Source organism: Oxyura jamaicensis (genome assembly GCF_011077185.1).
Source record: "Oxyura jamaicensis isolate SHBP4307 breed ruddy duck chromosome 11 unlocalized genomic scaffold, BPBGC_Ojam_1.0 oxy11_random_OJ70688, whole genome shotgun sequence".
In the NCBI taxonomy this organism is placed as follows: domain Eukaryota; kingdom Metazoa; phylum Chordata; class Aves; order Anseriformes; family Anatidae; genus Oxyura; species Oxyura jamaicensis.
The window spans coordinates 27316-38360 of record NW_023304242.1 but is presented as its reverse complement, the minus strand read 5'-3'; the positions used below and the strand labels follow the sequence as shown (position 1 = coordinate 38360).

At 38.8% G+C, this 11045-nt stretch overlaps 1 protein-coding gene across 2 annotated transcripts in view; it reads left to right on the top strand.

Moving 5' to 3' along the window:
• Positions 1-11045, top strand: part of LOC118157782 (rapamycin-insensitive companion of mTOR-like) — a 67749-nt gene that overhangs the window by 35565 nt on the left and 21139 nt on the right. For both annotated transcript variants that reach the window (XM_035312253.1, XM_035312252.1), the window contains exons 19-27: positions 2991-3155; positions 3602-3678; positions 3791-3869; positions 4826-4935; positions 5070-5157; positions 5945-6037; positions 7440-7546; positions 8186-8415; positions 9120-10149. In XM_035312253.1, the coding sequence (XP_035168144.1) occupies positions 2991-3155; positions 3602-3678; positions 3791-3869; positions 4826-4935; positions 5070-5157; positions 5945-6037; positions 7440-7546; positions 8186-8415; positions 9120-10149 (1979 nt within the window). The remainder of the gene's footprint in view (positions 1-2990; positions 3156-3601; positions 3679-3790; positions 3870-4825; positions 4936-5069; positions 5158-5944; positions 6038-7439; positions 7547-8185; positions 8416-9119; positions 10150-11045) is intronic.

Sequence of the window (11045 nt, the reverse complement as noted above, 5' to 3'; positions counted from 1 at the left end):
GGCAATGAAGCTGGTGAGGGGTCTGGAGAACAAGTCTTACGAGGAGCAGCTGAGGGAGCTGGGACTATTTATTTAGCCTGGAGAATAGGAGGCTCAGGGGCGACCTTTTTGCACTATACAGGTACCATAAAGGAAGCTGTAGCGAGGTGGGGGTTGGTCTATTCTCCCACGTGCATGGTGATAGGACGAGGGGGAATAGGCTGAAGTTGCGCCAGGGGAGGTTTAGGTTGGATATTAGGAAGAACTTCTTTACTGAAAGGGTTGTTAGGCATTGGAATAGGCTGCCCAGGGAAGTGGTTGAGTCCCCATCCCTGGAGGTCTTGAAAAGACGTTTAGATGTAGAGCTTAGGGATATGGTTTAGTGGAGGACTTGTTAGCATTAGGTCAGAGGTTGGACTCGGTGATCTTGGAGGTCTCTTCCAACCTAGACTATTCTGTGATTCTGTGATTCTGTGACTTGTGGGAGATGTGGTGATCAGGAGCTGTCTTGGGCAGAGTGACCATGAAATGGTAGAGTTCTCTATTCTTGGTGAAGTCAGGAAGGGGATCAGTAAAACTGCTGTCTTGGACTTCTGGAGGACAGACTTTGAGCTGTTCACTGGTAGGGAGGGTCCCTTGGGAGTCAGTCCTGAAGGGCAGAGGGGTCCAAGAAGGCTGAATGCTCCTGAAGAGAGAGACAACCGCTCTCTCACTCCCACTGCTCAAAGGGAAAGGGGGAGAAAACATGATGCAAAGGGCTCAGGGGTTGAGATAAGGACAGGGAGATCGCTCAACAATTATCATGACGGGCAAAACAGACTCAGAGTAGGGAGACAGTAAGATTTATTGCCTATTGCTAACAGGCTAGAGAAATGAGAAACAATGGAAAGAAACCAAAAACACCTTCCCCCCATCCGCCCTCTTCCACCTCCTCCCCTCGAGCGGCACAGGGGAATGGGGGAATGGGGGTTACGGTAATTCTGTAGCACTTCATCTCTGCCGCTCCTTCTCAGTCACTCTCTTTCTCCTGCTCCAACATGGGGTCCCTCCCACAGGATGCAGTCCTTCCTGAACTGACCCTGGGTGGGCTTCCCATAGGAAGCAGCTCTTCAAGAACTGCTCCAAACATGGGTCTGTACTACGGGGTCCATCCATCAGGAGCACACTGCTCCAACCTGGGTCCCCCATGGGCAGACACAAAGAGCTCGAGGTTTGAGATCAGAATGATTTAATTAAAGGGAAAGGGAATGGGGAAAAAAAACAAAACCAAAACAAACAAACAAAAAACAAGGGTGCACGGAAGCACGGAGAAAAAGGGGGAAAAAAAAGTTATTCTCTACTTCCTATCAACAAGCGGTGTTCGACCACATCCTGGGAAGCAGGGCCTCAAAACACATAATGGTTGTTTGGGAGGACATCCCCCTCCCCCACGAGAGCCCCACTTTTTATTGCTGAGTGTGACATCAAGTGTTATGGAATATCCCTTTGGTCAGTTTAGGTCAGCTGCCCTGGTGATGCCCCCTCCCCATCACTTGCCCACCCCCAGCCTGCTGGCTCTTGGGGGCTTGGAGGGAGTCCTGATGCTGTGCCAGTACTATGCAGCAATAGACACAACACTGGAGTGATACCAGTGCTGTTCCAGCTACGAGTGCAGAGCACAGCACTGTGTGGGCTGCTGCAGGGAAAGGTGACTCCATCTCAGACAGACCCAACACAACCTCTACACCTTATTCCATAACATTTGTGTCACACTTGGGTCCCACATAGTTTAGTATATAGATATTCTCATCACCATTGTTCCCTGTCCATTAAATATTTATAGGTCTGTACTTCTTTTCATTCCATAGGCCTTTCCCCAAAATGTTCATAAAAACTGTTGATGGTTTCAGCTTCATCTGTCAAAGTGGTCACGCAGGGCAGGCAGAGTTGGTTTTCTTGACACCAGCACCAGCTTAGCTCATGTCACTGTTACACTTGCCCGGTTCCTTGCGAAGCTGACCTGTCATTGGTTCTGCAGTGTCCTCCTACAACACACAGTTTAGATTAAAGATTAGTTTTTTCCCACGGTTAAATCTCCTTGAGGCACACACCTGATATCCCCATCCTTCTGCATTACCCACCAGGTAATTGGGCAAAGACATTACCACCCCGGTTCTTGGGCAAAGACAATCCCACGAGTGGGTTTGCCTTTTCCCATGGCAGGAGCAACCCACACTGCCTTCCCCATCCACTTCCCCACATGCGCTACAGGGACTTTAGCTTCTCCCACAGTGTGTAGGGGTTTTGTTTCAGCAGGACCAGGATGGCTGTCAGACCCCCTGTTGTTAACTAGCCAAGTGGCCTCTGGTAGATTCATGTCCCAATGTTTCCACATCCCAGCACCCAATGTTCATAACATAGTTTTTAACAGTCCATTGTACCTCTCAACCTTCCCAGAAGCTTGTGGGTGATAAGGGATGTGATACACCCACTCAATGCCATGTCTCTTGGACCAGGAGGTGACCAAATTGTTTTGGAAGTGACTCCCATTGTCAGACTCAATTCTCTCTGGTGTACCATGTCACCACAGCACTTGCCTTTCTAGGCCCAAGATAGTGTTTTGGGCCGTGGCATAGTTTACTGGATATGCCACCCAGTGGTTGCTTCTACCATGGTAAGTATGTAACGTCCCCAGTCCAGGCCCACCTGAGCCACTTTAACTTTCAAAGCTCAATCCACCTCTGTGTTATTCTGATGTTCTTCGGTGGCACTATTCTTGGGCATGTGAGCATCTACATGACGTACTTTTACAACCAGGTTTTCTACCTGGGCAGCAATATCTTGCCACAGGGTAGCAGCCCAGATAGGTTTACCTCTGCGCTGCCAGTTATTCGGATAAGATGTGCATCACAGTTACTTGCTATAAAATATGGTAATTGAAAATGTATTTTCAAATATGATAAATCATCAATTACTTTATCTTTTTTTCTTCCATTAAAAAACAAACAAACAAACAAACTTGCTTTTTGCAGAGCTGCAGGTTGTATGCAACAAAACACTTACGAGTATTACTGAGAGCAAATGTAGAGTTCTTCAGCAACTGGGGGATTGAGTTACTGGTTACCCAGTTACATGATAAAAATAGAACTATTTCTTCTGAAGCACTTGATGTACTAGATGAGGCATGTGAAGACAAGGTGAGCATCCTTTTCCTTTTCAGTCTATTTGTGGTATGCTAATCTGTAAAGCGTTCCCCAGCCTCCTCCAGTAACAAAGTAAAACAGTAGCATGAAGTTACCAATCGTTTGCTTTTTTGATTGTTCTTCATGGACTTTATAATATTTTGTAGACCCTATGCTGAAAAAGCTACACTGTTAATGACAAGAGCATGTAGATGTTTGGATTATGCTTACTTTTAAAAATTAATTCAGACTAATTCAACTATTTTTATCATTATACTTTGTAAAGGAATATGTATTTAATGACAGAAGGTACAAAAAGTGGATAATATTAGGATGAGGTTAGTGCTGTTTGATACTTTGTGTGAAAAACTTGTTACATCATTTCTGGCAGATTGTTGCAAATGTAGTTTTCAGAGTGTTATAGTGCTCAGATATTACTTATGTATTTTTAATTATTTTAGGCCAATCTTCATGCCCTAATCCAAATGAAACCAGCTCTTTCTCACCTTGGAGACAAGGGTTTGCTTCTACTCCTAAGGTAAATGTTGAATATGTTGTTTGACTTTCCACCATGGAAACAATAAGTTTTTGGCTTTTATTCAAATTATGTGATTTAAGTGGGATACTGACTGACTGGTGTTACTTTACAGGTTTCTGTCCGTTCCAAAGGGGTTTTCGTATCTAAATGAAAGAGGTTATGTAACAAAACAAATGGAAAAGTGGCAAAAGGTAATACTAAGAATAAAAAGTGTGTGTTCGCTTGAAATTAGGAGGAGGAAGTGTGTGAATATACAGGTTTTAGAAGGTCAAAGATAATTTAAAATATTGCACATTCACATGTGTATTGCTCATGCCAATATATTTATTCCTACAGTGACTTAGGAATTTGCTGGAAAAATTTAACAGGAACTTACAGTTTCATAGCTCCTCTGTACATGTGCTTTTGATTTACCCAGACCTTTTGTATAATTTTGATATTCCAGCAAATATTTTAGGAGTACAGTGACTTACTGAATTTCCAAAATAGATTGTCATAAGATCTTGTCTAGAGAAGTGTGGAAAGGAATACTACTTTTCAAGATGTATCAACTCTGTAGCTAATTGAAGTTAAATCCAGATCTCATGAGGATAGAATTAGTCTATGCTGTTAGGAAGTAGATAGGAACACAAGACCCATTAAGAAAAAAATGTTGTTGTCAGACTAAAATAAAACTTCACACATTCATACATAATTTTGTGTTTGTTTTGTTTTTCTTTGTTTGTTTTTGTAATTGATTATTGGTGCTTATTTTCCTGAGGCAGTAGTTAATCATTTTCTAATACTCTCAATCCTGTGGGCCATTAGGCATTTTTTTGACTAATGTATAAGCCGTCCCTTCTCTAGGAATACTGAAATGTATGTTGGACTATTCAGATTTTTCAGATTAAAGTCAGATGTAAAATATTTCCTTCTTTCCTTCATTTTTTAACAAATTCTATGAAATAATTATGGAGTCGGTTGTTGAATTTATGCAAACTCATATGTATGAAGTGCAGTAATTTTGGTGAGCCCCATGTTCAGATCATAAAGAAATTCAGCCTTCGTTGAGAAGCACTTAAATTGTTCCTTCCTTATAAAGTATCATACTATAAAAACATAAACCACCTAAATGTTATTGTGTCAACCTTTGTATATCTTCTTTTAGGAATATAACTTAAAGTATGTTGAGTTGATTGAAGAACAACTTAATGAAGCACTTACAACATATCGCAAACCTGTTGATGGTGATAACTATGTTCGTCGAAGCAACCAAAGGTAAACACTCCACAGAAGTCTTCTTCATCTGAAAAAAACTCAAGAGTAACTCATTGCATTGCACTGCAGTGTAATTTATTTTAAAATAAAGTTTCTGAATTGCTGGGAAAGCATATGATTTTTCTTTCTACCAGATTACAGCGACCACATGTCTACTTGCCGGTTCACCTTTATGGCCAACTGGTGCACCATAAAACAGGCTGCCATTTATTGGAGTCTCAGGTGAGGATAATAACGATTTATAACGTGAAAAATATTAAAGAGTATTGTAACCTGTTTAAAAGGAAAATGTTTTAAGAAATGTCAATTAAACAGTCACTGCAAAATAACTGGATTATGAAAGTCTCAAGTGTTATGGGGCCAAAAATTTGTCAGTCTTTCCAAAGACAGTCTTTCCATCCAGTTTCATCTAAGTTTCCTTCCTGACACTGAAATATCAGAAATACCTTGCACTATCTTTCTTAAAATGGCTAGAAAAAATAGAATGGAAAACAGCTTTCCAGTAGAAATAGCTTTTTAGTCTGAGTGAATTGTATACTGATGACTAAAAATTGTACCTATCCTTCTATGCATATAAAAACATGGAGATGAGGGAATAAAATATTTTTTCTAATATCTTGAAAATTTGAGAAAACAAACTCTAAGCCAGTTCATCATTGCTTAAATAAATTGACTTTTAATGTGAGTTTGCAAGATGATGTGTTGAATTTTATTTAATAGTTGAAAAACACAAGAGAAAGCTTATATATTGCAGTGTGTTAACCTGATGAATCTGTTACTTTTATAAAATCTCAATTAACCTTATGCATTCAGTGGTTACAGTAAAATTTTCTACTTGCATTACTGTTGCTGTTAATTTATGGTTATTATGCCAAAACAACCAATATTTATTTTACGGTGTGTAATTTAAATTAGTGCTTTACATTTGTTACAAATTCAAACCTGTTTCACTGAGGTTTCCTTATCATTTTCAACTGAGTTTTTTTTCCCTTCTGATTTTCTTCTTCAGAGTATTGTTACAGGTCTGAGTTATACTGTTCGTTCCCCAATGCTGGATAAGTGGGAAGGAATTAAGCAGCTGAAAGCAGCCCTTTGGGCATTGGTTAGTAATAGATTTACAATGTTTTTGAAGCTGTTCAAGTTCTGTTACTTTTGATTCTGAAATAATGAAGATTGTTCTCTGCATCTATATTTATTTTGAGCTTTTTCATCATCACTTTGTCTATTTTTTATTTTTATTTATTTTTTACAAATAAAAAGAACATTGCCACATGTAAGAAACAGTATTAGTATGGAACCAGTAATTACAATTTGCTATGTAATACATTTACTAAGACATTCCAGAATTCAGCCTTTCTGAGGGAAAATTTGCTCCCACTGTTGACAATTGTGAATATATGGTCATGACATGTGATGGTTTTACTCGAGTGGGCAGCCGAGCTCTACCACAACCTCTCTCTCACTCCTCCCCTCCTCAAAGAGGAAGGGGGAGAAAAGACAACACAAAGAGCTCGAGGTTTGAGATGAGAATGATTTAATTAAAGGAAAGGGGAATGGGGAGAAAGAGAAACAAAAGAAACAACAAGGCCGCGCGGAAGCACAGAGAGAAAGAAAAAAAAATTATTCTCTACTTCCCATCAACGAGCGATGTTTGGCCACGTCCCGGGAAGCAGGGCCTCAAAATGCGTACCGGTTGTTCAGGAGAGCCCCTCCCCCACGAGAGCCCCCTTTTTATTGCTGAGTGTGACATCAGGTGTTATGGAATATCCCTTTGGTTGGTTTAGGTCAGCTGCCCTGGTGATGTCCCCTCCCCATTAATTGCCCACCCCCAGCCTGCTGGCTCTTGGGGGCCTGGAAGGAGTTCTGATGTTGTGCCAGCACTATGCAGCAATAGACACAACACTGGAGTGATACCAGTGCTGTTCCAGCTATGAGTGCAGAGCACAGCACTGTGTGGGCTGCTGCAGGGAAAGGTGACTCCATCCCAGACAGACCCAACACATGACATCACTGGTACTGGGGGTAAAATGGGGAAAACCTAGTGTTTGTGTCTATCCAAGCTAAGCTTCTAAAGCTGCTTTGCCACCTTAAGTTTTCATTTGCCTCTTTTCTGTCTTCCCTAAAGTTTGTTTTAGAACATTTGTTCAAGGTGACTATTACTTGAAGACATAGGTAAGTAATAAAATGCCTGTGTAAGAGGAATGTAAAATAAGTAAACTAAATCAATACTGGTGGCTGTAGTAGAATTGGTAAATATGAGGAATACATAGTAGTTAATTGTGACCAGTTTTAGGTATTATACACAGTGTCCCAAGTCCTTCACTGGATTTGCACAGCTAGAAAATACCTAAAAGGAGAGAGAAACTGCTCAATTTTCTAATACCTTTGACAGGATGTGGCTGGAAACTGTACCACTGACGAACAACAGTGTTGAAGGTTTTACATTGATGGTGCTGCGGATCACATCAAAATCAAAACTTATTTGACAAACTATTTTATTCCAGGGCAATATTGGATCATCAAATTGGGGTCTTAACTTGCTTCAAGAGGAGAATGTAATTCCTGATATAATGGCACTTGCCCAACATTGTGAGGTTCTCTCCATTAGAGGGTATGTGTATTTGATTTTTAAACAAAACTTTAAGATGGCAGTTCCAGTAGGTTTTCTGATACCCTTGCTTTATTCACATGGATATAGTCTTGCCACTTATTTGGAAATTAATTATTAAGGATTATTGATGACAGAGTTTGAGAAGATTCTCAGAATTTTATAGGAAGTTTAAAAGTACAAGCAGTAAGCAAATGAAACCTATGGAAAAATATATATTACTCTTTGCCTCTTTTAAAAAGCAATTAAAACATATGTAGCATGTATCTCTGTTGGAATCAACTTAATATTTCATCGTTTCTATTCAGTAGCTTTTTTGAATTTTTAAGAGAGCATAAATAGATTGTCTTTTTGCCTAATAGTACTACTGTATTAATGTTTTACTTTATGTATCGAGATTTTTTTAATAATTTGGTTTTATTTTTGAATAGTAGATATTTTTAGTGCATTTCAGTTATTTTAGTGTATTTCTTAAGTTTCCATTGATTTACAAATAAATATCAGGAATAAAAAGCTCCGTGACAGTTTTGTGATGTTTCTGATGAATTGTTTTGAAACTGTTTCCTTTCAAAAAAGAAAGAAGTTTAGTTAAATTAGATGCTATTATTGTTGCTCTTTTTTCTATATATACATTAAATACAGAACCTGTGTCTACGTGCTTGGTCTAATAGCCAAAACTAAACAAGGATGTGACATTTTGAAGCATCACAACTGGGATGCAGTGAGACATAGTCGCATACAGCCTTGGCCAGTGCTCCCTGATGACATGGATCAGCTCTGCAATGAACTTTCTTCTATACCCAGCACTATTAGCTTGAACTCCGAGTCCACCGGTTCTAGGCATAACAGTGAAAGTGAATCCGTGCCTTCAAGTAAGTTTTAAAAACAATTCAAGACAGGAAATAAAACAGCTTTTTGTTTTGTTATCAAGCTTTTGTCAGGATGAGTTTCAGGCAAGTGGTTTAAAGGTGATATTAGCAAGAAAGAAGAGTGCAGGCAGGGGGACAGTTATACATTCAGAAAGATGTAGACAAGTGAGAGTGAAGAAAACGTCTTAGATTTACATTTGGTGTAGAAGTAAGATGTTTTAACATTAGGGTAAGTTACTAGTTTTTAGTCAAGTCATGGGAAATTACTGTAATACCCTACAGAAAATTCCATACATTATTTACTTGCTGTATTCCTCAAAGGAATATGTAGAAAAAATATATATAAATATACAGTATTGCTATATTTAGTGTTAGTTACTGATATTTGGAATTTGAATCCAGAAATATACCATATTTAGCTATCATTAAAGGAGTGTATCAGCTATAATCCTAATAGCTACATATTTGCACTGAAATATGATAGTGTGGCTTTTCTTTTGAAGCAAAGAAACCTTCAGCTCAGGTATTCCTGAAGATACTTAATTTACTGTACTAAGTTCTGAAGAAAAAATGTTGCATTGAAAGTTACAATAAACCACATACTCTACAATTTTGGCTTTTATTGCATAACTTGCTTTTTCATGACTTAGTTGATATGCTTTGAAGAAACATCCTTTTTCATTGACAAAAGTCTTGTATAATTTCAGGTATGTTCATCATGGAGAATGATCGTTTTGGTAGTACTTCCACAAGTATGTTCTTCCTAGATATTACTGAAGAAACAGAACAAATATTTTATGACAGACCTGGACCTTCAAAGGACAAAGACTGTAGTCCCTTTCCTTTTTTTTCCTCTGGCAGACTTGTGAAAAATCACATTCTAAACTCTCTTACTCTACCTAATAAAAAACACAGGAGTAGCAGTGATCTAAAAGGAGGAAAGCTGACATCATCTGACAGTAAATCAAGCCTGAGACAAAATTGTACTGTAACAGAACCTTCCAGTAACATAGTTTTTCCTGCTGGGGAAGAATTCAACCCTGTTTTCAGAGTTCCTAAAATGCAGACTTTACAATTAGAAACTTCTTTTCTTGGAAGTAAGAACATGGAAGATACTGATAGTACCCCTAGTATTGGAGAAAATGATTTGAAGCTGCCAAAAGGTCTTGGAAATGAAATTCACCAGGAAAACACAAGCAGAGAAAGGCTAATAGGAGATGGTACTACACAAGCACATTTCAAGAGTCGTAGCTTAAGTTTTAATACAGATACCACGACAAGTGGCATAAGCTCAATGAGCTCTAGCCCTTCAAGGGAGATTATAGGTGTGGACACTACAAATGTAAACAGTGACTGTGGAAGTTTGAGTACTGTAGTAAGCACAAAAACAGTTAAACCAAGTCACTGTTCAACACCACAGTCTAACCACCTGCATCTCTCAAAATCAAACTCTGTGTCCCTGGTACTGCCAGGGTCTTCTCATACACTTCCTCGAAGAGCTCAGTCTCTTAAAGCTCCTTCTCTTGCTACAATAAAAAGTCTTGCTGACTACAACTTTAGCTACACAAGTTCTCGAGATGCCTTTGGTTATGCTACACTAAAACGCTTACAACAGCAGAGGATGCATCCTTCACTGTCTCACTCAGAAGCCTTAGCATCTCCAGTAAAGGACGTGCTGTTTACTGACACTATTACCATGAAGTCTGGCAGCCTGGATTCTCGGCTAACCCCAAGCCAGTAAGAGATTATTTTGTGCTCATTTCTTTCTTCAAAGCTAGAAGAGCAATTAAATAAGTATTGTTCTAATATTTTTTTTTCCAACTTCATCTAAAAGTGACAGTTGTTGCAGGGTACTAGATAACTTCACTAAAAGAGGTACTAATATTAGTAGAATAATATGCTAATGAGAAGTCTGAACTTCCTAAGTGCTGTAAGAGAAGCCCAGCTTACATTGCCGTACTTAGTCCCTTTAATACTGTCAGTGACAAAAGAGTATGTTTCCTTCTATTGTATTTGCTTCCTGTTTAACTCTTTTATTATTTAAACATAGTTACGTGACTAATGTTGCTGAAGTTGCAATCACACAAAATTGCTGGTGCACTTTCTTTATGTTACTTGGAGAGGTTTTAGGGACAGCATGTCTTGCCAGTATACTATACTCAAGTTCACTGTGGCATTGAGGCCAGTGGTACCACTGTTATGAATGTGCATTTGGCTTCTAGCTACAGCAAGCAAAGATTTTACTCCTTGGGTTTATTTTTAGATTGCAGGGTCACCTCCTTTATTTTTGAGTAATATTAGATGGTCTGAAAACTAATTTGATAGTTAACTAAGATATCTAGCTCATGACAATGACACTGTTCCCAACAGCTATTGTCAATGCTCAAAAACTTTCTCTTAATAGCTTTCCTACTTTTCCAACTTTAATGATTCTATGGTAACTAATGCAGTTGTTAGCTATCTGGGTTTTGACATATGGCTTGAGTTTTATTTCAAGTCCACTGCTACTGTAATTAGCATTGGTCAGAATTAGTTAATATAAAGAAGACTATTGATGTCCCAGTAATCTGTTCTGTGCTTTCCCATTGTATAATAGTGTCTTGAATCTCACATGGTCAAAACACAATAATTTA